The sequence below is a fragment of the Lepidochelys kempii genome, chromosome 2 (genome assembly GCF_965140265.1).
Source record: "Lepidochelys kempii isolate rLepKem1 chromosome 2, rLepKem1.hap2, whole genome shotgun sequence".
NCBI lineage: Eukaryota > Metazoa > Chordata > Testudines > Cheloniidae > Lepidochelys > Lepidochelys kempii.
In genome coordinates, this window is record NC_133257.1 from 142,231,093 (window position 1) to 142,258,566 (window position 27,474).

At 42.4% G+C, this 27,474-nt stretch overlaps 1 protein-coding gene across 4 annotated transcripts in view; it reads right to left on the reverse strand.

Moving 5' to 3' along the window:
• Positions 1 to 27,474, reverse strand: part of MARCHF6 (membrane associated ring-CH-type finger 6) — a 116,666-nt gene that overhangs the window by 49,440 nt on the left and 39,752 nt on the right. For 3 of the 4 annotated variants that reach the window (XM_073332352.1, XM_073332354.1, XM_073332350.1), the window contains exons 6-12: positions 20,345 to 20,510; positions 16,480 to 16,672; positions 15,874 to 15,935; positions 9,794 to 9,826; positions 8,111 to 8,162; positions 2,395 to 2,453; positions 1,681 to 1,761 (exon numbers count right to left, since the gene is read on the reverse strand). In XM_073332352.1, coding sequence (XP_073188453.1) covers positions 1,681 to 1,761; positions 2,395 to 2,453; positions 8,111 to 8,162; positions 9,794 to 9,826; positions 15,874 to 15,935; positions 16,480 to 16,672; positions 20,345 to 20,510 — 646 coding nt within the window. The remainder of the gene's footprint in view (positions 1 to 1,680; positions 1,762 to 2,394; positions 2,454 to 8,110; positions 8,163 to 9,793; positions 9,827 to 15,873; positions 15,936 to 16,479; positions 16,673 to 20,344; positions 20,511 to 27,474) is intronic. The other variant, XM_073332351.1, reaches the window with a different exon arrangement.

Here is a 27,474-nt window from a genome sequence, read left to right on the forward strand (position 1 = left end):
TATTTTTTGGAAAATTTAGTCCCAGCATTTTAAAAGTATTTAGGTGTTGTGGTGCTCAGGATTGCAATGCGTAAGTGATTTAGGAGCCTAAATATAATTTTTTAAAGGGATTTAGACACTTAGGAGCTTAAATTCTATTGACTGTCAAAAATGAGATTTAGACTCCTAAATCATTTACATGTTGCAACCCTAAGCACAACGCCTAAATATCTTTAAATTCCTGGATCACAGTCTCCTTTTAGTAGGCCAGAGGATCTCAAGAGAGACATGGCATCAAATATTTTACTATGTTTGTACAGTGCCTATCACAACAAGGCCCAACCTGACTGTGGCCTTTAAGTGCAACTGAAATAAAAAGTGTTAAATAGCGAATAAATTTACTCCTTCAAACAGAAATCAATTTAATCTTTTTAAAGCATACACAGTTTTGTCTGTGACCAAGTCTCCTCAGACTTTCAAAACTTTAAGATAGTGGTAACAGTCACTTCAATATCTCCAGCGCAGCACAGTGAACTGCTGCCCAAGAGCAATCCAAGTTGCACAAAGCTCAGAATGCTACTGGCCTGGTGCAGAAACCAAGGAAGACATACTAAGGGTATGTCTATACTGCAGTCAGGAGGTGTGACTGCAGCAAAGCTACCTCAAACAATAATAGCAGTGTGGTTATGGCAGCATGGATAACAGCACAGACTAGCCCTCCAACTATGTACCCAAAGGGTCAGATGGGCTTGTACTCTGGTGGCTAGCTCACGAGACCGTATTCACACTACTATTTCTAGCATGCTAGTTCAAGCAGAGGTAGCACGTCTGAATACCCACACTGGCTAAACATACTCTGAGAAGCTGCCTGAAATAGGAGAACTGATGTAGATGAGCTTCCCATCCCACGTGGCACAAATCCTAGTTATTATTCTGTATGCCTATTTCTATCTCTGCTGCAGCTGTGTAGCCCACAAGAAGAGAAATGGATGGCTCCATACCTGTCTATTAGGCTAGATCACAAAAACTATAATTGCAAGCCTTACCAGATCACAGGGGCACTCTTACCCTCCCAATCATGACTTCATTTCCGCAAAGTTTTTAAGCACGTTTCTCAAGTTCAACGTTGAGTGCAGTCCCTAAAACTGCTGAAAATTCTTTCTGGACTATTATGGTGTATGGGAAACAAGGGACACCCTTTAGTATTTTAGTGGCTAGTGAAGAGAGCGGAAATATTTGTACCACATTTTCCCTTTTCTTTGGCTGACCGCCAGAAAGAGATCTGCCATTCAGGAAGAAAGCAATGCATTCCGTCTATGGCCTTGTGAAATTTTATCCTGATTAGCTGACAGGCAACTGGGGAAGAAGTTGATTCCATGTTAAGGCCTCTCCAGCGTCATTCCCATAAAACAGACTACTATATGGGGAAAACTGGGCTGAGTGAAGTCTCAAAGCTGTTATTGTTCTGAATACACAGCCTGTTTTGAAATTAGGTCTGGATGGTCAAATCCCTATTAAACAGATTTTATCCAAAATTTTACCCCAAACAGCCCTTTTTTCTTTGTTTCATCATAAGAACAAAGCGAAAAGAGAAAGAAAGTGCTCCTGCTTCATTTCTAATCCTGATCTCAACATGGCTAGAGATAATGATCCACAGACAGAATTTAAGACAGAGTCAGGCAACTACTTATGAAAGGATACATGACAAACAATTAGATTTATTGCTAGCAGCACATAGCCAACTATTGTTGTGATTAGGCCTTCAAAGTGAGATGCTTGAACCTGAAAAAGAAAAGAAAAGATATTTTAAACATTTTACATTCAATTTTAGTTATTCCTCAAAAAGTTCAGTCCTTTTTCAATATTAATGACAGAATCCACTTGGGCAGCTTGGATTTGGAACTACAAGATTCCTAGGCTGCTTTATACTACAACATGAATAGGACAAATAGTTAATCAATAAATTCTCTTTACTAATCATTTTGCATCCTCAACAAAAACGCAGAAAATAAGTTTGCATCCACTAGAAAAATCAAATAATGGCAAAGCTGCCAGCCTTGCAGGAGGAGCCGCCATATACCCTACTCCTTTTCCTGGCATTCACCAATAGTCATTTCTGAAGCATTACCCCACATGCAATCAAGGAACACCAAAATAAAATATATTAGACTTTATAAAAATATAATATAAAAAGCCAAATTCAGTGACCTTACAAAGGGGGAGTCTTAGACAGGGATCACAATAATGAAGTTTGGGAGGAGGGTAAACAGTTAAAAGCAAAAAAAGGTCCTAGAATGAAGACGTGGACAACTTCCCACGCTGTTCTGTTGTCTTATAGAGTAAAACACAGAAATTTTAAGTTGCATAAATTTTTAAGAATTTAAAACATCAAAATTATAAAATAACCATACTTACATATTCCTCAAAACCCAGGCCAACAACAGAGAAGTGACCAATGTGGTAAGGACAAAAAGCTGGAAAACATGAAGGGGAATGGGAAAAATGATAAAAATTGCTCTATCAAATGCAATGTGAAACTTATACTGAAAAGTCTCTGTTCTGTGGCGTGGCAATTGTTTGAATTTTCACCAGTTTTACAAAGTGGACAAAAAAATAACTATCCATCCAATATTGTTTTAAAGTTTCGTTATAAAACTTAAAAAGAAAAGGAGTACTTGTGGCACCTTAGAGACTAACCAATTTATTAGAGCATAAGCTTTCGTGAGCTACAGCTCACTTCAAGTAAAACTTGACATTCTGTAGCACTCAAGATTAATAAATCACATTACAAACTTTTAAGGGGTAAGGTAGCTCAATACTCATTTCTCTGAATTTTTTTAACTTGCAATATTACAAGCAACCTATGATTTTGTTCCTTCTTCAGCTTTCATTTGATAGTGCTGAGTCAGCTTTATTTTCTAGTTTCATTCATTAGCTTGACAGAAGTCTTCTACACTGTTAAAGGAATCTGCCTGTATGCTCTTCCCCAACGACTACAGAAGAGTGAAGTTGCTCTTTCATAGATCAGTTGGATATTACTTTCCCTTTTAGTAAACATAATTTAAGAATCTGACAATTGAAACTGAAGAATTTAAAGATTTGGGGATTGTCCAGAGAAACACAGTTCCTGCAGGTGTCTGGGAAGGGAGCAAAGAAGCAGATATATCAGGGGGAAGGTAAGACACACTCCAACAAAGGAGTCAGGAAGGGAAGCTTTTAAGAGGTTTGTCCTCTTTTCCCAGATCATTGAACCAAGGATGGTACCTCACTCACAATCCTAAAGATTCCTCCCACTCACTCCCAGAGTTTAGGAATCAAGCAGTCATGAGGGAGTCTTCTTTTCCACACTTGAACATCTGTATTGACTCATAAGTGGTTAGGTGCAGCAGGGTCAAGTATGCTCTCTTAGTCTCCCTCAGGTACCCTATTAGCGCTAGGAGAGAAAAGTCTGAAGCAGAAAAGATGGCAATGTTCCCCCTTGGCATCTCTTCTGGTGCTTTCTCCTAGCCCTCAAGGCAGAAAGGGGAAGCAAGAGCTGGAAGCTCTCATTCTCTACCTCTATCCGCTCCACGGTATCAGATGAAGAGAACTGGAGATTGCCTGCCCCTTAATCTGTTCCACATGACCACTTGGAAGATGGGGATGGGAGTCTTTAGTCCCTAGTCCTGTCTATGAGGTCAAAGAGCAGGAGCAGCATGCCTGGCAGAGACTCTTCACTTGTCCAAATCCCTTCCATCAAATCAATGGCAGTAGCTGATGGCAGTGAGGAAAGATAAGGGAAAGGTATGGACCGCTTCACTCCTCAGGATCTTTCAATGTGGCTTAGTGAGCATAAGAGGCTCCCTGTAAAGTCAGGGAGGAAAAAAATCTCCACTTCTCAGGCTCTCCCCACAGCAAGAAGGAGAACACGCTGAGAAGAAGCTTCACTCTAGAAGCCTCTATAAAGTCAAAAGACTCAGATTTAGACCTGTTTAAGTTGCAAATAGCAGAAGGGGAGAGGAGAACCACCTTAAAAGTTGGGACCATGGCTCAGGTACAGGTTTTCAAAACTACTTTTAGTTTCTTTTTTTACTTTTTTTTTTTTTTAAAAAACAGACCCAATTTCTGCCTGACAGTCCCCCTGGAAACAAAGTGTGAACTCCTCACAATTCCCCTGTGAATATTCTAGTGATCTGCAAAGGGTGTATACTGAGTCAGAGTTTAAGTAACTTGTTCAAGAACACCCTGCAAGATAGTGGCAGGGTCAGAAATCAAATTCAGGAGTCCTGATTCCCAGTTCCTTGTTTTAGTCACTAGAAAATGCTTCCTAACAAGTTTCCATAGAATGCCATAGCTCAAACTTGACTGAAAGCTGCAATCCCTACTTGCTAGTCAGGTGTTTGGAGCATGATGTACTTGTTCTAGTTCAAGTTAATTACAAAGCAGGATTCTCACAGATTGTATATAATTTAAGATACTCATTCCAAACAATTACAGTATCCCTTGACAACTTTAGTTTAGGACTGAAATTTATTTTAAACTGCACTAAATTTATAACTGGGTCATACAGAACTTCATTTCATAGCTCCTAATGGAATGTCACAAATTGTGCTATGTGATTATCAAGTTATTTTTAACCTGTAATTGCCATCAGGAAATTTCTGATTTTCCTAATTCTAGTATGAAACAGAAATTATTTAGATTTGCCAGTTTGTATTCACATATACAACTTAGATGCCACATCTTGTTTACAGCAGGAAGCTAAGTATTGTGTATATTATTACACAGCTTGAAAAAAATGTAGCCCATACAACAAGTGGGACATTTTCCCTGGCAAGTGTAGGGGCCTAAGCCATCTATTTCTGCACTATGTACAATGTATTTTAAATAATGTCTCCAGTCCTTTGGGTTGCTGAGACAACCTCTCAAAATGCATACCAATTATAAAAGTGCAGTGTTGCCCACATGAATTTACAGTCAGGCTCCTGGGACTACCTAAAACTTTGTGACAACAAATCGGGACAATTTCATACTGTGACAAAAAAATTAAAATTCTGTGCACAATATTTTACAATTCTGCAAAATTCTGCAAATTTTGTCAATAAATCCATGTGGCTCCAGAATAGCAGTGGGGAGCACAGGCCACTGGCTGCACTGAGTTAGGAGATCACCCTGAAGCCCCCTCCACACACGATAAAAGGACTCAGCAATGAGGCTGCACCTGACCCAGACACAGTGCAAGGGCTGGGCCTGCCCCAGAAACTCCCCGAGGCCCTGTCCCCCTGTGCCAGGTGTGGGTGGGCAGGCTCAGCCCAGCAGGATCCAAGTACGGAGGGGCTTAATGTGGGGGGATCCAGGTTTGGGATGAGAGATTTCCTGTGTGGGGCAATCTGGGTGTGGGTAGCTCAGTGGGAGATCTGGATGCACAGGGGCTCACTGGGGGGTTCTGGGTGCAGGGGCAATGGGACTCTGCAGGGGATCCAGGTGAAGGTGGTTGGGACTCAGTGGGGAGGTCTGGGTGTGGGGAGATGGGGCTCGGCTGGGGGTAGTGTGGGGGGCTCAGTGGGGGGGGTCTGGGTGAGTGGGGTTTGATGGGGTGGGGGTCCAGGTGCAGCTGCTTGGGATCAGTGGGGTGCAGGGTCTGGGTGTGGGGCGCTCATCAGAGGGGTTCAGGTGTACGGGGGTCGTGCTTGTCAGGATGAGGGTTCGATGGGCCTGCTTAACGGGGGAGCCCCAGCTGCTGCCAATGGGATGCTGCATTCCAGGCTCCCACTTCCCCCCACAATTGTCCTATCCTCTTTTCTTCGCCATCTCATCCCCCTCCCCCACTGCTCCATACCTCCTCCTCCCCTCACTCCTACATTCCTCTCCCACTGCCCTATTCCACCCCCATTTCTTCCCTACTGCCTCTTCCCCCCCACCCCCCTTCCCTCATTTCCCCCCACCCTCCTTACCCAGACCCACCGCCAGCACTCACTGTTGCACAGAAAACAGGAAGGCTTCAAGCACACAGATGGGGGCATGACTGGCACTAGGATACAGGAGGCAGCGTTCAGCTGCAGAGTCAGTGGAGCTGCAGCCTCCTTCAGCTGGGCAGCTCTGAGCTTGCAGAAATGAGGGTGGGCAGTGGCACGTAATGCCGTGTGCCCCCCCATGCCTCGCTGCTGTTTGAAGGGGCAATCCCCCCCAAAACAGTGCCCATCGTCGTGTCCCCCCTTGCCTGGACGAGGCTTCCCTTTGCTTCCCTGCTGTTTTCGGCAGGGAAGCATAGGAATTCGGGGAAGGGGAGGGGGAGTTTTCTGCAGGCACCGCAGTCATGCAGAATCCCCCTAGGAGTAAGAGTTCAGGAGAAACATCATGCTAATGATGCAGGCTGATCATTTTACTGCCTGCCACTCATCTTCTCTGGAGGAGCCCTATATCCTCATCTTCCTTATCTGCCTGTGGCTAGTGGGTATCTAGTAATTTTTTTTTAAGCCCCCAAAATACAAATATTTTCACGTTAGGTGATTCCCAATATCTTGCACCAAAATATAACAAAGAGGCAAACAGTTTTTGAAACATTTAAGGATGCAAATCACCCTTTATCAGCAGTGTGAAAACAGAACAAAACAATATTATTCCACTGTACATGACTGTTACTGGAGTCTTCTGTGTTGCACCACTTACTGAGGTAAAAGCATGCAACATACCAAAACAAAGGCTTCTTTACAGATTATAGTGGTAAGGTCCAGACATAATATCCTTTCTATACCGCTAGGTTAATACAATACAAGTCAGTCAATTGACAGAGTTAATTTTTCTCCACCAAAAAAGGGAGGCAGATAGTAGTTATAGAAGAGCCTATCATCTTTTAAAAAAAACACACCACACCATACATTTGTGCACTTCTAGCCAAACCTGCTCCATAGCAGCAATTCTGAGTGTACTGGTTTGGTGCAGGGTTGCTCTGGAGGAAGAAACCCTCCTCCCAGGTACAGGAGTACTCATATAGCTGCTCCAAGACTACTACTGCAGTCTCAAGGCTACAGTATGTGCCATAGCTGCTGCTCCCCTCCTATCCAACTGGGGTATTTGTGGGTCCCTATGACAGCGAATTCATTGGTTCCTCTCACACTCTACCCCTAAAGCCCACCATAATACACATCTCCCACCAAAAATACAATAGTGTTCTGCCAATAATTTAATGAAGTGATCCCACAGATTTTCCTTCCATTAGCCTACGGAACCCCATGTATGATGTCCTTTAACAGAAAAGAGGTGAGAGACTGAGGATTCTGTTCACTCGATCTTCCGTTTAAACAAAAATAATCTTAATAATAACTAAGGAGGAAAGCAACATCATTTAGAAAGCAAACAGATATTAAGGGCACACTACTGGAAATGTTAGTGTTTTATCCCATGTACACTGAGTATACTGATAGAACAGCACAATCTTCAACTTGAATGGGGTTGAATAAAGCCCTTACTGAAAGTCACAGGATAGTCCTCCTGGAGACTTTTTTTTTTTTAAAACAATACATGACAACTGTGTGCAGCCTGTGGCGCTCCAAAGGAAAAATATATATATGCCCTTCAGAAATGATTTTATGAGCCTCAGAGACAAAAGATATCATTTGAAGGGTCATTTAGCAATATCTAGGGAAGAATGAAAGCAGGGAAATTATATCCCACCTGTCCCCACAATTTTTGGGGGAACTTCATAAAGTAACTCCCAGAAATTCCCTCCTGAATATTATTTCACAAATATATAGTTCTCAGCTCTAACTAACGGCAATAAAGCTTATGCAACAGCTCAGACTTTTAAAAACCAAATCCAAAAAAATTACTTTCAGTAACAAAATAAAAAGGAAAAAATATCTGTCTTGGATGCAATACATGCCACCTTGGGAACTAAAATTACACAGTAAGATGCAAGCAATCCACTAAGGTCTGCTCATATCCATGTGTTTGCAGGGTCTGTGTAATACTATTAGTAAGAAAGGTTTATTATTCACATTTAATTATTCACTTTTTATTCTGGTTCAGTTTTTAAAAAAATGAGAGTCACTTTGTTTTTCTCTGAGAATAAAAGTGGTCTAAAAACGAATTTTTATCAAGCAGTCACGAAGAAAAAGCTAGTTTTGAAATAAGAACAAATAATAATACGTACCAAACACAAGTATGAACAGTGTGTTTAAAGACACCACCCAGAAGACATGTTCCTGGGGAAGGAAGTAAAACATTTTTCAGGAAAAGCAGAGTATAAAAACATATAAATCACATAATAAGCAAATAACTGCACCTGAGTTCTTAGGGTAAGAATGAATAATAATGAGCTAAGTTGCAAGCTTAGAATTTTCTAAATTTCAGCCCCAAAATGAAAGTGAATGTTGTGAGTAAAAATGGTGGCTATAATGGAAATTCTTTGTGGCTAGGGTTAGGAAGGGTGTTTTGCAGATAATCTACCCAGGTCTGTAAATATAAATGGCAAGAGTTATACTACTTTTTATGCTTACTTTAAAAGTACATAGAATTTGTATTTTCAGAAAAAGAGGAAAACTATTTCAGGTTTAATTTGCAAAGGGATTCTTGTTTCTTACTTTGGTTAATAGTAGCAAGTGTTTGCTTGTGATTGCTATAGTTAAAGGGACACAGGTGGCTATATTTATGTTATAAACAAAACCTGTTTATCTAAGTTACTAATAACATGGTACTCTATTAACAGTGATTTTTTAAAAAAACATTGAGTGTACTTCTCCGTCTGTTCTTTATGTACTACTTATATTTCTCTCAGCTAGGATAATGAAAACCAGTGTAGTCAATTTCAGGTTTAGTGGTGCAATGCCTGGATTTTAAAAAGTGCAGAGGAATGCTTCTTGTTTAAAAACTGTTGTTTGGAATGTGGATGTTTGAGTTGAAACATTTTTACTGATCATAAAACAAAAACTTGTTTTTACAAAATCTAAACTTTGGGGCAACTTTAAGTTTACAACAGCTACTTAGGCCCTTTTGAAAATTGTACACTTATGGAGGACCCACTACAGCGGTATCTGATTGCCACAAAAAATTAAAAAAATTAAATCATCCATGTGAATCAAGTTTATGATAAAGTAAGAAAAACTGTTTAAAGCAGAGATGGGCAAACTACGGCCTGTGGGACTGTCCTGCCCGGCCCCTGAGCTCCCGGACGGGGAGGCTAGCCCACGGCCCCTCCCCTGCTGTCCCGCCTCCCCCACAGCTATGCCACCACGTGGCTTGCACCTGCCCACCTCCCAGGCTTTCAAATAAGCCTGTCCTGCTGCTCTGAGCAGCATGGTAAGGGGGTGTGTGTGTGTGGGGGGGGGTTGGGTAAGGGGCAGGAGGTTCCCGGGGTAGTCAGGGGACAGTTGGATGGATTGGAGGTTTGGGGGGGGGGGGGGAGAGGCAGGGCGGTCAGGAGACAGAGAGCAGGGGGGGTTGGATAGGGGGTGGGGTCCTGGGGGTTCAGGTGGTCCCGGGAGGCGGGGGGGTGGGACAGGGAGCAGGGGGGGTTGGATGGGAGTGGAGGTTCTGAGGGGGGCAGTCAGGAGGTGGAAAGTGGGAGGGGGCGGATAGGGAGTGGGGGCCAGGCTGTTTATGGAGGCACAGCCTTCCCTTCCCGGCCCTCCATACCGTTTCACAACCCCGATATGGCACTCGGGCCAAAAAGTTTGCCCACCCCTGGTTTAAAGCTACCACATCGATACAACATTTGAAATCTGCTTCATACATTACAGAACAGACTTTTTATTTAAATCTACATAAAACAAGTTGTTAGTTTCCTTAAAAATAAGCCTGCTGAAAAACTATTCTTGAACTATAAGACTTCACTTACTAAAAAAACCAGAGATCCGTCAAGCCCAAGCATCTAAGAATAAAAGAAAGTTGAGTTCATTCACAGTTCTATATTCAAAAATCTTCATAGTCCCACAATCAGCTTCAAGGTCACCCTTTTTCAAACCCCTTTTTTACTGCCCTGGTTAGCTACATGCCTTATACTACTGGACAATCAGACCAACACAAGTTTTTAAACCTACAGTAAGGAACTCAAACTGTCTAGTTCAGTACTGTAAACGGACCTAATCAAAAGCAGTAATATTTTAATACACAATTGTTTAAATGTATAGTAGTTCATGTAAACCAAAGACAGTCTACAATTTAACTGATTATTTCAGAGAGAGACCTGTTTCAAGAATATGAATGGTGAAGATTTTAATTTAGCTCAGGAAATGAATTGTTTACCTATTTATAGCAGCCTCAGCATTTATCTAGTGATTTAACTGAATTTTAAATTCATATGAAATCTGAGGTCAGAGAAGTTGTATATCAAGATTTGTGTAAATATAATTTTGCTTTCTAGCTGCAGAGTATTACCCATGAAAGAATAAGAGCAGATGATATTCAATCAAGAGTATAATGGCGAAACAGCTCCCAGTTCTAGACCAGTCATATCTCATGCTCTCATATTCTCTCTCTGAAACAGGAAAGGGCTTGCAGATGGGAAAAATATCCTCTATTTAGTTGTACACTTGTTTCAGAACAAAACAAAACGGAAAAAACAAAACAAGGAAAAAGATTTTTAAAAGGTATTTTCTTTTCCTGCTCCTCTAAGATATTCTATGCCAGTCGAGACTTCATCACTTCAAGATTAATGGAATCGTTCATATTTGAGCCTCTCTTATATGTCAAATTTTAAGCTAATATTTCAAGGTCTCAGTTCTCAGATATTTCACTTAATAAACAACATCATGTAAACTACTTTTGAAATTTCAGATGAGCTTCCAAGCTCGTTACATTCAAGGGTGTTACCACCAAGAATTCTCAATGTACTGTCCCCATCAAGAAGGGAAGAAGGGACTATACTCAAAACGCACAGACTGGCACAGAAGATCTAAGCTCTGGTCTACACTACAGGGTTAGGTCGAATTTAGCTGCGTTAGGTCAATTTTAAAATGAATGTGTCTACACAACCAACCCCGTTCCATCAACCTAAAGGGCTGTTAAAATCAACTTCTGTACTCCTCCCTTGTGAGGGGAGTAGCGCTAAAATCGACCTTGCTGGGTTGAATCTGGGGTAGTGTGGATGCAAATCGACATTATTGGCCTCCAGGAGCTATCCCAGAGCACTCCAATGTGACCGCTCTGGACAGCGCTTTCAATTCTGATGCACTAGCCAGATACACAGGAAAAGCCCTGGGAAATTTTGAATTTAATTTCCTGTTTGGTCAGCATGACGAGCTCAGCAGCACAGGTGACCATGCAGTCCCCCCATAATCGCAAACGAGCGCCAGCATGGATCGAAAGGGGGACACTGGACCTGATTGCTGTATGGGGAGAAGAATCTGTGCAGGCAGAACTCTGATCAAAAAGAAGAAATGCTAATATATACACCAAAGTCACACAGGGCATGATGGACAGAGGCTACAACAGCGATGCAGCAGTGCCGCATGAAAGTCAAGGAACTGAGGCAAGCCTACCAAAAGACAAAGGAGGCAAACAGTCGCTCTGCGTCAGAGACCCATACATGCCACTTCTATGATCAGCTGCACGGAATTCTAGGGGGAGACCCTACCAATACCCCACCAGTGTCTGTGGACACCTTCAAGGGGGAGTTGCACACAACACGGAGGAGGATTTTCTAGATGAGGAAGAGGAGGAGGAGGAGAATGCACAGCAGGCAAGCGGTGAATCCGTTCTCCCCGGCAGCCGGGATCTTTTCATCACCCTGGAGCCAATACCCTCCCAAGGCGGGATCCCCGACCCTGAAGGCAGAGAAGGCACCTCTGGTGAGTGCACATCTGTAACTACAGTACAGGGTTTAAAAGCAATAGTGCTTAATGTGTTTTAATAGTGTTTAATGTTTGATTTGGGATGCATTTGCGGCCAGTACAGCTACTGGAAAAGTCTTAATGTGTCTGAGGATGGAGCGGGAATCCTCTAGGGACATCTCCATGAAGCTGTCCTGGAGGTACTTTGAAAGCCTTTGCAGAAGGTTTCTGAGGAGGGCTGCCTTATTTCATCCTCCACGATAGGACACTTTACTACACCAAGCCAGTAGCAAGTAGTCTAGAATCATTACAGCACAAAGCATGGCAGCGAATGGTCCTGGGTTTTGGTCACATTCAAGCAACATTCAGTCTTTATCTTTCTGTGTTAGCCTCAGGAGAGTAATATCATTCATGGTCACCTGGTTGAAATAGGGGAATTTTTGTAAGGGAACAGTAAAAGGACCCCATCCATGCTGGGTTGTTTGCGCTTGGCTAAAAGGGATTATCCCATAGCCATGCGACGGCTGGAGGGGTGAAAGGATCATCCCAAATAGCCACGCGGAGGGGTGGGGGAAGTGTGTGCTACACATCCACCCAAAAACCGCAGCCCCTCCTTTTAAATGGCAAACCCAACCAGTATTGCTTGCTACGGGAAAGGATGGCGCTGCAGTTTGAAACCATTCCCACATGTTATGAAGGCATAAGAAGCCAACCCCACATACCAAAAGGCTTACCATGGCTGCCTGGAAACCGAATTCTATTGCCCAGCTGTGTGTGATGTTTCACCATACTGGCAGGTGCTCAATATAAAAGGCAAAATGAGACCTTGTACCTAAAGCACATGTGCTGTCTGCTGTGAATTGCTTGATTCACTGTGAAAGAGTCTCCCTTTTGTTCTCAGAAATGTATCATCTTAAATTTTACTCTCCCTTTTTATCCCCCTGCAGATGCAAATGTTTCTATGCTCCCCCTATCATCTCTGTCCCTGAGGTTACTGCAGATTAGAAGGCCAAGAAAAAAAGACAAAAAAACAAAAAAAAACCCCGCACTCGCGATGACATGTTTTCCAAGCTCATGCAGTTCTCCTGCACTGATATGGCACAGCTGAATGCATGGAGGCATTCAGTGGCAGAAGCCAGGAAAGAATTAAGTGAGCGCAATCAGAAGAGGCAGGATGCAATGCTGAGGCTAATGGGGGAGCAAATGGACATGCTCAGGTGTCTAGTGGAGCTGCAGGAAAGCCAACAAGAGCACAGACAGCCGCTGCATCCACTGTACAACTGCCTGCCCTCCTCCCCAACTGCTCCCTCCTCCCTCTCACCGAGACACCCAAGAACGCGGAAGGGGGAGAAGGCTCTGGGCACCCAGCCACTCCACTCCAGGGGATTGCCCAAGCAACAGAAGGCTGTCATTCAAGCAGTTTTGATTTGTAGTGTGGCTACAATAAGCAATGTGGCCTTGTCCTTCCCTCCTCCCACACCCCATCCTACCCCACCCAGGCTACCTTATCAGTTATCTCCTTTTTTTTTTTAATTAATAAAGAAAGAATGCATGGTTTCAAAATAATAGTGACTTTATTTCCTTTGCCAGCTGTGATCGAAGGTGGGAGGGTGGCTGACTTACAGGGAATTAAAATCAACAAAGGGGGTGGGTTTGCAGCAAAGAAAACTCACACAACTGTCACAACATAGCCTGACTAGTCATGAAACTGGTTTTCAAAGCCTCTCTGATGCACAGCGCGTCTACCTCTGCTCTTCTAATAGCCCAGGTGTCTGGCTGTTGAAAATTGGCAGCCAGGCAATTTGCCTCAACCTCTCACCCTGCCATAAACGTCTCCCCTTTACTCTCACAGATATTATGAAGCAGACAGCAAGCAGCAATAACAATGGGAATATTGGTTGCGCTGAGATCTAACCTAGTCAGCAAACAGAGCCAGTGAGCTTTTAAACGTCCAAAGGCACATTCTACCACCATTCTGCACTTGCTCAGCCTATAGTTGAACTGCTCCTTACTACTGTCCAGGCTGCCTGGGTATGACTTTATGAGCCTTGGGAGCAAGGCGTAGGCTGGGTCTCCAAGGATAACTATTGGCATTTCAACATCCCCAATGGTAATTTTCTGGTCTGGGAAGTAAGTCCCTTCTTGCAGTTGCTCAAACGGCCCGGAGTTCCTAAAGATGCGAGCGTCATGCACCTTTCCCGGCCATCCCACGTTGGTGTTGGTGAAACGTCCCTTGTGTTCCACCAGTGCTTGCAGCACCAATAAGAAGTACCCCTTGAGGTTTATGTACTGGCTGCCAAGATGGTCAGGTGCCAAGATAGGGATATGCGTTCCGTCTATTGCCCCACCACTGTTAGGAAATCCCATTGCAGCAAAGCCATCCACTATGACCTGCACATTTCCCAGAGTCACTACCCTTGACAACAGAATGTCAGTGATTGCACTGGCTACTTGGATCACAGCAGTCCCCACAGTAGATTTGCCCACTCCAAATTGATTCCTGACTGACCGGTAGCAGTCAGGTGTTGCAAGCTTCCACAGGGCTATCGCCACTCGCTTGTCAACTGTCAGGGCAGCTCTCATCTTGTTATTCCTGTGCTACAGGGCAGGGGAAAGCAACTCACAGAGTGCCAGGAAAGTGGCCTTATGCATGCGAAAGTTTCGTAGCCACTGGGAATCATCCCATACCTGAACACTATGCGGTCCCACCAGTTTGTGCTTGTTTGCCGGGCCCAGAATCAGCGTTCCAGTGTATCAACCAGCCCCACTGCCGCCATGATGTCCCAATTGCCAAAACCCATGCTTTCAGGAAGGTCTGTGTCCATGTCCTCCTCACAATCATCCTTGTGCTGCTGTCTCTTAGCCAGGTTCTGCACTTACTACAGTATAATGCGCAAGATGTTTACAATGCTCGCAACAGCAGCGGTGAGCTGAGCGGGCTCCATGATTGCACAGGAAACCCAGGAAAGAAGGCGCAAAATGATTGTCTGCAGTTGCTTTCACAAAGGGAGGGAAGGAAGGAGGGGAGACTGATGACATGTACCCAAAACCACCCACGACAATGTTTTTGCCTCATCAGGCATTGGGGGCTTAACCCCGAATTCCAATGGGCAGCGGAGACTGCGGGAACTGTGGGATAGCTTCCCAAAGTGCACTGCTCTGCGAGTTGATGCCAGCCACGGTAGTGAGGACACACTCCGCCGATTTAATGCGCTTAGTGGGGACACACACAATCGACAGTATAAAATTGATTTCTAAAAATTTACTTCTATAAAATCGACCTAATTTCGTAGCGCAGACATACCCTAAGAGAGGTTTCTGAGACCACTGCATTTAAACTGCCGAAGACAATGCACGTATCCAATGTATGTAAAATGCTGAAGACAATGTACATATTCATGAAAAGTTCTGAAAATAATTAAAATATTTTTCAAGTACGCAAGATAGTTCTGGAATATGTATATAACACTAGAAAAAGTGAGCATAATGTTTATGCTGAAAACAAAGAGCTAATTACTCCTTTCAGGGAAGTCCAATAGGTAAGAAAGGGTCAGAAATTTGAGTTTATATTGAGTCCTTTTCACCAAATGTCTTTTAAACAAGACAATGCACATAGCATTCTGTATTGTTAACAGAGGACTTTTTCCATCTCCTTATTGTTCATGCTACAGATTGCAAGAAAGTTTTAGTTACAGAATTTGTAAACTAGAAAACAAAATGAGATAAGCCTATATTGGAAATCATTCTTGATCATATTCTTGTTTGTTTTTATAAAAGTGTATACTTATTTTTACTCTATCTATACATACACTCACAGAAAGATTAGTTTTTAAGCTATGCACCATTTAACATCTACTGGCACATTTAGGAGCGAAACTGAAGATCTCAGAAGAGTGTCTTGTTGAAAGATGTTCTTAACTATGTTTCTTCACAGCAATCAAGGAAATGCTTTTTTAAATTGTTCCTTAATACGGTATACAGTATTTTTAACATAATTACTTTTTGGAGTCACTAATATCTATCACCGTCAAATTTTACATGAAATCAAAGTATCAGAACCAATTTTCCATTAGGTTTAAAGTAATTTCAAATATAAGTCAGTGACTGAGAAAGCTCAGAATACTTCAGGAGAATGGCTCTTACTCACTCTCTCCCATGTAAGCTCTTCTGCTGCTCGATCCCATTCCAAAGCATTCCAATTCATGTCATCTACGGGGATATTATAATTGTTAAAGCTATCAACTGACCCAAAGCAGCACATTGGTAAGAGCTGTATTATGATTTAAACTAGCAAAAACACCAACTGCATACCATTTAGCTCACTCAGTATGTCAGATGGGGATACAAGTCAAAAGAACATTTTAAAAGTAATTATTCTCTTTACAGTTTAATTTCTCCTCAAAAGTTAAACCAAATATTTCCTTATTGCCATTTGCCTTTTGACAACAGAAGCAGAGTAGTTTCTTATTGTAGGGATACCTGAAACCACAGAGCTGCTTATAGTTTTGGCTTTTCTTAACTGCGAAGTGTTTTAGTGCTCATTAAAAAATAAACTACATAAACATTGCAACACACACAAGAAGAGGTAAGCAGGCTGAACTGAGCCTACTCTCCTTGGTAGTTTCCCTATGTATGTTATTTACCAATTTAGATGTCAGCCAGGAAAAAGTATAATTTCCATTTTCACTTCTTTTCAATAACTATTTTATATGATAATTTTAGGGAAATGCTCCTACTCTGTGTCACCTGTTACCTTGGGCTCCATTGTTTGCATCTGCTGCATCTTCTACTACAGCATCTTCTTCATCTTCATTGTCTTCCTCTTCCTCATCTCCTGGTTCTTCCTGAATTTCTGGGTTTTCGCCGACAACTGCATTCTCAGCAGGTGGGTTAGCAGGTTGATCAAGTGCAGCATTTTCACCTCCACCATTTCCTAATCCCTGAGCCTGCAGGGACAAGATTTCAGTGCAATTTTACTTAAAGTATTGTTGTGCTTTGATCAATGTCCAGAAAAACAAACATGTTAAAAGCCAATTTTTTTGGTTCCACTTAAATCATAAAACACAAGCCATTGCTTTTGGCAATGACATATCTCCTAAAATGTTGACAGTATCACTATCTTATTGGACTTCTAGAGGTTCAATTTAGTGATGTGTAAGAAAGATACATTATTGAAGAACACTGTCAAGTTAAAGAACCATACTTTTGTGTTAAAATTTTGTATCTATATAGTTACAATTGATACTTATGAAAAAGTTGGGGAAAGTCTTTTTTTAGTTTGTGCATTTGACAGAAATCTGTGAATAGCCAATTTCTCTCCTGATGAATATCAATCTCTCCTTATGATCATCAATAGTTATGGAGAAAAAAATGAAATCTAAAAATAAAATAAATAATTCAGAACATACTGTTTAAAAGGGATTCTAGCACAGAGGACTCAAACTTTACCAAAGTACTGAACACAGCTTTAAGAGATGTTCTCAGAAACAACTCTGTTGAAGTGGAAGTATTATTAGGAAAATATATTGTTAGTTTCTTTAATGTAATTGAAGGCTGGAAAGGAGAGCTAGCACCACATGACAAGCCAGCTCTCTCTAGATGACCAGTAAGTGTTCCACTGGCCACCCAGTTGTCCACAGACCAGTGAAAACTTTTGTTCTATCAGAAACAAATATTTTTCAGGTAGTCATTTTAAAAAAAAATGACCTGACCATAACACTTCAAACTTGCTTTATCATAGTTACAAATTCAACTTCACAAGCACTAAATCCTATTTTAAAAAAGATTTAATATATTATACATAGAAGGTCATAAGAACCAAGATAGCTAGAAAATTATTTACTGCATAATCACAGTAAACATTACTGTAAGATTCTACATTTTATAATGGTTCAGGAATGTATATTGCACACATTACAGCTGAGATCACATTACCCTGGTGAATTTACATAGGACTAAGTATCAGAGGGGTAGCTGTGTTAGTCTGTATCCACAAAAACAACAAGGAGGCTGGTGGCACCTTAAAGACTAACAGATTTATTTGGGCATAAGCATTCATGGCTAAAAAACCCCACTTCTTCAGATGCATGGAGTGAAAATTACAGATACAGGCATAAATATACTGGCACATGAAGAAAAGGGAGTTACCTTACAAGCGGAGAACCAGTGTTAACAAGGCCATTTCAGTCAGGGTGGATGTGGTCCACCCACAATAATTGATGAGGAGGTGTCAATACTAAGGGGAAATTGCTTTTGTAGTGAGCCAGCCACTCCCAGTCCCTATTCAAGCCCAAATTAATGGTGTTAAATTTGCAAATGAATTGTAGCTCTGCAGTTTCTCTCTGACTTTTTTTTGAAGGATAGCTACTTTTAAATCTGTTATTGAATGTCCAGGGAGATTGAAGTGTTCTCCTACTGGCTCCTACTCACACAGATACAGACAGACATCTTCCTCTCCAAGTGCAAACAGATGGACATCATACCAAATGGACTGAGGGTAAAAAATCCATTGCAATCGACATACTACATCATGAACAGGTAGCTGCCAGGCAACTCTCCAACACGACATTCCACAGGCCACTATCCTCCAATCCCACTGAGAAAAGAAACTACATCATCGGCTCAAGAAACTCCCTGCTATACACTGGAACAAATCTACACAGACATACCCCTAGAGCCCAGTCCAGGGGTATTCTATCTGCTACCCAAGATCCATAAATCTGAAAATCCTGGGCGCCCCATCATCTCAGGCATTGGCACTCTTACAGCAGGATTATCTGGCTATTTGGACTTTCTCCTCAGACCCTACGCTACTAGCGCTCCTAGCTATCTTCGAGACACCACGACTTTCTGAGAAAACAACAATGCATCGGTGTTCTTCCTGAAAACACCATCCTGGCCACTATGGATGTAGAAACTCTTTACATCAATATTCCACACGAGAATGGACTAACAAGCTGTCAGGAACAGTATACCTGATGAGGTCACGGCACACCTAGTGACTGAGCTCTGTGACTTTGTCCTCACCCACAACCATTTCAGATTTGGGCACAACTTATACCTTCAAGTCAGCGGCACTGTTATGGGTGCCCACATGGCCCCACGGTATGCCAACATTTTTATGGCTGACTTAGAACAACACTTCCTCAGCTCTTGTCCCCTAGTGCCCCTCCTCTACTTGCACTACATTGATGACATCTTCATCATATGGACCCAAGGGAAGGGGGCCCTTGAAGAATTCCTCCTGGATTTCAACAATTTCCACCCCACCATCAAACTCAGCCTGGACCAGTCCACACAAGAGATCTACTTCCTGGACACTATAGTGCAAATAAGCGATGGTCACATAACCACCACCCTATACCGGAAACCTACTGACCACTATACTTACCTCCAGCTTCCATCCAGGACACATCACATGATCCATTGTCTACAGCCAAGCCCTAAGATAAAACCGCATTTCCTCCAATCCCTCAGACAGAGACAAACACCTACAACAGCTTTATCAAGCATTCTTAAAACTACAATACCCATCTGGGGAAGTGAGGAAACAGACTGACAGAGTGAGACAGGTACCCAGAAGTCACCTACTACAGGACAGGCCCAACAAGGAAAACAACAGAACACCACTGGCCATCACGTACAGCCCCCAGCTAAAACCTCTCCAGCATATCATCAATGATCTACAACCTATCCTGGAAAATGATCCCTCACTCTCACAGACCTTGGGAGGCAGGCCAGTCCTCGCTTACGGACGGCCCCCCAACCTGAAGCAAATACTCACCAACAACTACACACCACACCACAGAAACACTAACCTAGGAACCAATCCCTATAACAAACCCCGTTGCCTATTCTGTCCCCATATCTACTCTAACGACACCATCACAGAACCCAACCACATCAGCCACACCATCAGGGCTCATTCACCTGCACATCTACTAACGTGATATGTGCAATCATGTGCCAGCAATGCCCCTCTGCCATGTACACTGGCCAACCGGACAGTAACATACAAAAGTCAATACAAAAACACGTCAATCTCCCTGGACATTCAATAACAGATTTAAAAGTAACCATCCTGCTACAAAAAAAATTCAAAAACAGACTTCAAAGAGAAACTGCAGAACTACAATTCATTTGCAAACTTAACACCATTAATTTGGACTTGAATAGGGACTGGGAGTGGCTGGCTCACTACAAAAGCAATTTCCCCTCTCTTGGTATTGACACCTCCTCCTCAATTATTGAGAGTGGACCACATCCACCCTGACTGAAATGGCCTTGTCAACACTGGTTCTCTACTTGTAAGGTAACTCCCTTCTCTTCATGTGCCAGTATATTTATGCCCGTATCTGTAATTTTCACTCCATGCATCTGAAGAAGTGGGTTTTTACCCACGAAAGCTTATGCCCAAATAAATCTGTTAGTCTTTAAGGTGCCACTGGACTCCTCATTACATAGGAGTGTATATTTGAACATGTAGAAATAAGATCCCCTTGCAGTAAAATGTATTAAGCTGAAATGGACAGGTTTTTTACCATTAATTTTTCCATGTGAACATCCCCTCCCTCCTCCCAGCTTTAATTTAAACCAATGGACAGTTTACAAACTTTTACCTCATTCTGTTGGCCAAGACCATTTGGTGGCTGTTGATTTTGTTCCAACCACTGTGGTGCTCCTCCATGGACAATCTGTTCACGTAACCACACTAGACTGATAAATGCACAGAGTGTGCATGTGACCACAAAACAACCCTGTAAACAGTCTGCCAATAAATTTTCCCTGTTAAAAAGAAGACATTTATGTTAATATATTTAGTTTAAAAAAAAACTATTTCCAATTATTTTTGCTCACATGGTTTAATTGATTGTGACTGAGGGATTCTAAGTTCTCATTTTGTGATCTGAAGAGCTATGTCTCCCAGCTCCTTTAGTAAGAAATATACATGTAAGTAATATTTCCGTTTCAAGGGAAAAAATGAAGAAAACAAATGTTCTTGGAAGACTATTTTACTGAAGAAAACTGCATATATTTGAAATTAAATCAATTCACAACACTGTTTATCTTAACCCCTTTGCAAATTATCAAATGCTTTGATTAATATTGTAGCCCTGCAGATTTCAACAATGGGAACATCTCTGAGTACAACTACAGCCATAGACTGTGATCCAGTACAGTGCACAGTCACTCTTACGGTTTCGCTGAGGTTACCTCTCCCCTAACAGGCAATAATACAGAGACCCATTTTGAAAATCTCTTAGTGGAGACAGGGGCTCCCTCACACATATCTGGAATATAAACAAAGTCTAGGGAGTCTTCCTGAATGGCTTAGTATCATACAAGTGAAAGTCTAATGCCCTCTTATTACCTGGTGTATGAAAAGCACACTCCTTTGTAGACTGATGTGGCTTAGGAAAAGAAACAGAAGGTGAACAGTTTGGTTGATACGAAATTCAGAGAACACCTCAGGTAACAACTTTTGATGAGGTCATAAAGATAACTTCTCCATGAAAAACAAAGTAAAGGGAGAGCCTTCCATTAAAGCCCCCTTCTCCCCAACCCTTCGCACAGAACTTATGGCTACCAAGAAGCCTGTCTTCATAGACAGAGGTAGTAGTGAGCACGAAGTTAATGGCTCAAAGGGTTGTTTCATGAGATGGTAAAGAACCAGGGAGAGATCCCAGAGTGATGTAAGGGCTCTAATCTGGAAAAAAAAGATTGATAAATCCTCTTAGGAATCTCACTGTGGTTGGATGAGCAAATACCAAGAAACTGTCTATTAGCACATGAGAAGCTGTTACTGCCCCTAATGAACTTTGATGGAACTCATAGAAAGGCCTGAATTTTTTACTTCCAACAGGTAATCCAAGATTGATGAAAGAGATGATTGGGATCCGTTACACCAAAGGTTATATCTTCTCCATTTCTGAAGGTAAGTATGTCTAGTAGATTCCTTTCTGCTATTTAACATTATCTTTTGTACTTCCTATAAGCATGTGGTCTCCACTCCCTAAAACCATTAAGAAACCAAGCTTGTAGTTGCAGCATATTCAGACTGGGTGAAAAGTCTGATCCACATCCTGAGACAACAATTAAGGTTTGATTGGAAACCACCACAAAGGGTGAGAAGTTTGATGAGGTAAATAACCCAAACTTGTCTTGGCCAAGTTGGTCCAATTGAAATTACTTTAGATTGGTCCTGTGTGATCTTGATAAGGACCTTTAAGAGCAATGGAGTTGAAGGATATGCACAAAAAAGACCTTTTGTCCACGTAATGAGGAAAGCAGCTCCTAGAGGGTGAGGACTGAGCCCCAGGCTGGAACAGAATTTCCTGCATTTCCTGTTGGCTTCCACAGCAAAATAAAATAAATAAATAAATAAAACTGACCTCTGGAAATCCCAAAGTTGGGAATATTTCACTGGGGACGCAAGAGTACAACTCCCACTCTAATTAAGGGAGAAATGTCTACTCAGGTTGTCCGTCATGGGGTTGTATATACCCAGGAGGTAACAAGCTTAGATGACTATCCGATTGGCTACACACCAACTTTGAGAGTTATCTGCAGGCCTATACTTCAGAACAGTGAAGTTGTTTGAGCTGCCTACCATACCTCCTGATATGACTGACACTTGAGGGGCCAGTCGTCCAAGTACAGAAAGATAGTTATTCCTAGACGACAGAGGTAGGCACTACGACTGCCATGATTTTTGAGAACATGCTTGGAGTGGATGGGCAGGCCAAAGGGCAGGAACCAGTACTGGTAATGATTGTGATTGTAAGTAAAATGAAGAAATCTTTTGTGAGAAGGATGAATTGTGGAAGCAGGCATCTTTGAGGTCAAGGATTGGAAACCAGTCCCCTAATTCCAGGGAGGGAATTATATCTGCTAGGGACACCACCCTGAATTTTAGATGTCTGACATGTTTGTTCAATGATCTGAGATCTAGTATCAACCTCCTTTTTTCTTGGGTATCAGAAAACAACTTGAATGAACCCTTTTCCCCTATGCTGAAGTGGGACTGGATCCATGGCCCTAGACTTAGAAATGATGAGATTTACAGTGTCAGCAATTGCTCGTGAGAGGGGTTCCTGAAGAGGGACACGGAAGGGAATTGGAATGGCGGGGTGGAGGTAAACTGGATAGTCCGAAGTAACGGCCTTCAATACCCATTTGTCCAAGCCTCTCAGGCTTGATGAAATACAGAGAAGCATTATTCAAATTGAGGGAGGGGGTCATATCATGTAGCTGATAAACCTGCTCATCAGGTGGACTCTCGATCAAATCATCAAAACTGGACGATGCTGAAGGCTGGGATGAAGCAGCTGAGGTAGTTGCAGGTTTTTCTTTGAAAACCTCCACATCTTAGCTTGTGATTCCAGTGGCCTACAAAAGGTGGAAAACTGAGAAAGGTCAGATCTTTGTAATTGAGAACTGCTAAATTTCTTTTTATTTGCAGGCATGTATATCCCTAAAGAGCTAAGTGTTGCCCTAGAGTCCTTCAGGGTATGAAGCGAGTCATCTGTGGAATCTGTGAAAAGCTTCTGGCCATTAAAAGGTAAAGCTTGCACAGTAAATTGTACCTCCTGCAGAAACCCAGGCAACTGAAGCCAGGAAGCTTGTCTCATAACTACTGAGATGGAAACAGACCTGGCTCGGTGTCCACAGCGGCAAGGGAAGCCTGAGGTGAGATTCTGCCAAAAGCTCACACTTTTATTATGGTGCGGAACTGTTCTCAGTGTTCCTTTTGTTGATCAACAAAAGAATTAAACTTCTTGTAATTCAGTATTTTGACATCTGTGCTTCGTAATTAGCTACCCTGAACTGAAGTGTTGCTGATGAATAGCTCTTATGACCAAATACGGCGAGATATTTCTGGTTTGTATTATAAGGCATGGTTTTTTGGGTATGCTGCCTGCCCCTTTCATGGACTATGTCCATGACCAAAGAATTTGGTGCTGGATGACAAAATAAAAACTCCGAAACCCTGGCCAAAGTTGTGGGTTTTTTTTCTGTTTTTTAAATCAGCCCTCTTGCATCTTGGGGAGGCTGTTGCTGGAGTTCACCAGATGGACATAGCTGGCTACAGGAGAGCTTCCTTAATTGGCAGTGCCACCCATTCTGAAGTAGAGGTGTGCAATATATCCAGGAGTTAGCGATGGGAATTCTGGACTTCTTTCAGGAATTTGCAGTGTGTCAGTCACCCACTTCATTAGATCCTGGAATTATGTAATGTCATCAGCTAATGATGGCAGTGGTAGCATTAATGTCTCATCCAGTGATGATGACAAGATGTTTGTGAGGAGGCTTATCTCCTTTTGTTCACCTTTGCCTCTTGCTCCTCAAAGGTCTCCTCTGGCTCAGAATGGGGAGGAGGGATGGACTGTAAACAGGGAATACGGACTCCCTATTAAAAAGAATGGACAAGCCTATCACCCGAGCTGATCCGAAGAACAGAAGGGTGTGCTATCTGCCAGGACCTAAGATATGGGCTGTGGATCTATGGCTGAAGAGTATTCTGATGTGAGCATGAAAGAATCCACTGACTGTCCTTCACGTGGGAACAAATAATACTGCTAGGTTCTTGCCAGAATGTTATCAAAGAAGACTATGCCAAGCTGGGGAAGACACTTAAAGAAATGGAGGCTCAGGTGATCTTCAGTGGGAGGAGGAGAACGAAGGCAAGACAAGATTGTGATGATCACCAGATGGCTCAGGCAATGGTGCTATAAGGAGAGCTTTGGGATGTTCGACTATTGGGAAGCATGCATGAATAGAGGACTCTTCATGTGACTCCACCTGAGGTGGGAGCAAAACAGATTTCTGGAATGGAGGTTGGCACAACTGATTAAAAGAGCTGTAAACTAGGAATCTGGGGGGGATGATTGGGAGATGCTTACATAATCTTCATGCCTGATGCGTGGGAGTGGGGAGGCAATCAAGAGAGGGAGAATATAGCATTGGAGAAAGGAACAGCAGTGGGTAAGAGAATGGGTATTAAGAGGAAAGAGAGTGCCAATCCATTTATGTTAACAGTCAGGTAGGCAATGCTGGCAGTAGAATAACTGTACCTAATCGAGTAAAGAATCTCGTCGAAGCCACACAAACAGCTAAGGTCCCTGCACAACAATGCAAGGAGCCTGGGTAACAAAATGCAGGAACTAGAATTATTGGTGCAGGAAGTGAAACCAGATATTATAGGGATAACAGAAACTTGGTAGAATAGTAGTCATGACTGGAGCACAGGGACTGAAAGGTATATGCTCCTCAGGAAAGACAGAAATAAAGGCAAAGGTGATGAAGTATTAACGATGAGGTAGACTGTAAAGAAATTAGAAGGGATGGAATGGATGTTTTTTTTTAAAAAAAAGACTGAGTCAAAATCATTTTGGGGAAGAAAACTACCAGAGGGTCCTTGTGATAGTTCTTGAGGTCTGCTACAGACTCCTAGGATCCTATCTGGATATGGACAGAGACCTCTTTTCATGTTTTAATGAAATAAATACTACTGGGAATTGCGTGATTATGGAAGACTTTAATTTCCCAGATATAGATTGGAGGACAAATGCTACTAATAATGGTAGGGCCCAGATTTTCCTGGATATGATAGCTGGCAGATTTCTTCACTAAATAGTCACCGAACCAACAAGAGAGGATGCCATTTTAGATCTGGCATTAGTGAAGAGTGAGGACCTCATAGAAGTACTGGTTGTAGGGGACACTTTGTTCATGTGATCATGAGCTAATTAAGTTTAAATTAAACGGAAGGATAAACAAAAATAGGTCTGCAACTAGGATCCTTGATTTCAAAAGAGCTAACTTTAAAAAAAAATTAAGCGAGTTAGTTAGGGAAATGGACTGGACTTGAGAACTCAAGGATCTGAATGTGGAGAATTACTTTAAAGTCAAAGATACAGAAACTATCAGAAGCCTGCATCACAAGCAATGTCAAAAAATTTACAAGGAAGACTTGCAGATCAAGATGGATGAAAAACAAGAAGAATGCTATAAGCTGAGGATTTATAAGTTGGAAGTGACAGAGGAGGAGAAAGACCAGGGTGTCTTGGTTGATCACAGGATAATTGTAAGCTGCCAAAGAGATGCAGCTGTGAAAAAAGACTAATGCCGTCCTAAGACACATCAGGCGAGGTATTTCCAATAGAAGTAGGGAAGTAATAGTACCGTTATACAAGGCACTGGCGAAACCTCATCTGGAATACTGCGTGCAATTCTGGTCTCCCATGTTTACACCTGGGGGAATTTTGCATTTCTGTGCAATGCAGAATTTGCTCAGAATTAATGTTCTGGACAGAATTTCATTTTTCCTTGCAGAACTGGTACTGCAGAGCTGCTACTGTCACTAGGGACTGCAGGACCCAGCAGAGCCCTGGTCTCCAGTTCGCAAATACAGGACACTCCCAGGGGAAGGGGAGCTGGAAGGTTTCAGGCAACTGCGGCTCCTAGCACATCCTGAAGGAGGGAGGCAGCGTGCAGGAAACTCCATAAAAGCCCAGGACCCAGCATCAGGCTGTTTATCTCTATGGATACCTGGGCTCTGCGGGGGGTAGGGGGAATAGAGGGTGCAGGTGTCTGAGCTGGGGGGCATCCCGTGGGTGGACTCTGGGGAGGGGAAGGGGTACAGATTTCTGGTCGGGGTGGTGGTGGTGGGGGGGGGGTTCTGGTTGCGGGTTGGTGCCTGAGACCAGAATGGCAGAGTTCCCCCCTAAGATGTGCCTAGTGGCATGTGTGACAGATCCAGACTAAGGCGCCCAACAAAAGCGTAACAGAGAAACAGGAACTAGGTTTTCATAGGGGTTTCTTTAACTCTCTACTGCTGGGGGAATCTTTTTTGTCGTCTGTACTGTTGCAGACATACTTGCTGACAGGTATTTTGAAATAAATTACCAAAATAATTGAAACTGGTGTGATTATATTGTGTTATTTTAACAAATATCCAGAATTTTAAAATACTGTGCATAACATTTTTCGGCACAGAATCCCCCTAGGAGTACGTTTAGGAAATATGAATTCGAACTAGAACGGGGCAGAGAAGGGTTACTAGGATGATCAGAGGAATGTAAAGCTATCGAGGAAACTCAAGGAACTTGGCTTGTTTAGCCTAACCAAAAGAAGGCTGAAGGGAGATAAGATTGCTCTCTATACATACATAAGAGAAATAAATGTCAAGGAGGGAAAGAGTTATTCAAGTTGAGTGCCAATATTGACATGAACAAATGGATATAAAACTAGCCATCAACAAGTTTAGGCTTGAAATTAGACAAAGGTTTCTAACCAACAGAAGAGTGAAGTTCTGGAACAGCCTTCCAAGTTAGGGGGCAAAAAACCCCAAAAAATCTGGCTTCAAGATGCAGCTTGATAAATTTATGGAGTGGACAGTATGATGAGACTGCGTACAAAAGCATGTAGCCAATCTGCAACTGCTGGTAGTAAATATCCCTAACAGTCAGTGATGGGACACTAAATGGGAAGGGCTCTGAGTTACTACAAAGAATTCTTTCCCGGGTGTCTGGCTGCTGGGTCTTGCTGAAATGCTCAGAGTCCAACTGACCACCACATTTGAGGTCGGAAAGGAATTTTCTCCTAGGTCAGATTGGCAGAGACCGTGTGGGGTTTTCACCTTCCTTTGCAGCATGAGGCAGGGGTCACTTGCAGGTTTAAAGTGGACTAAATGGTGGATTCTCTGTAACTGGATGCCTTTCAATCATGATTTGAGGATGTCAATAAC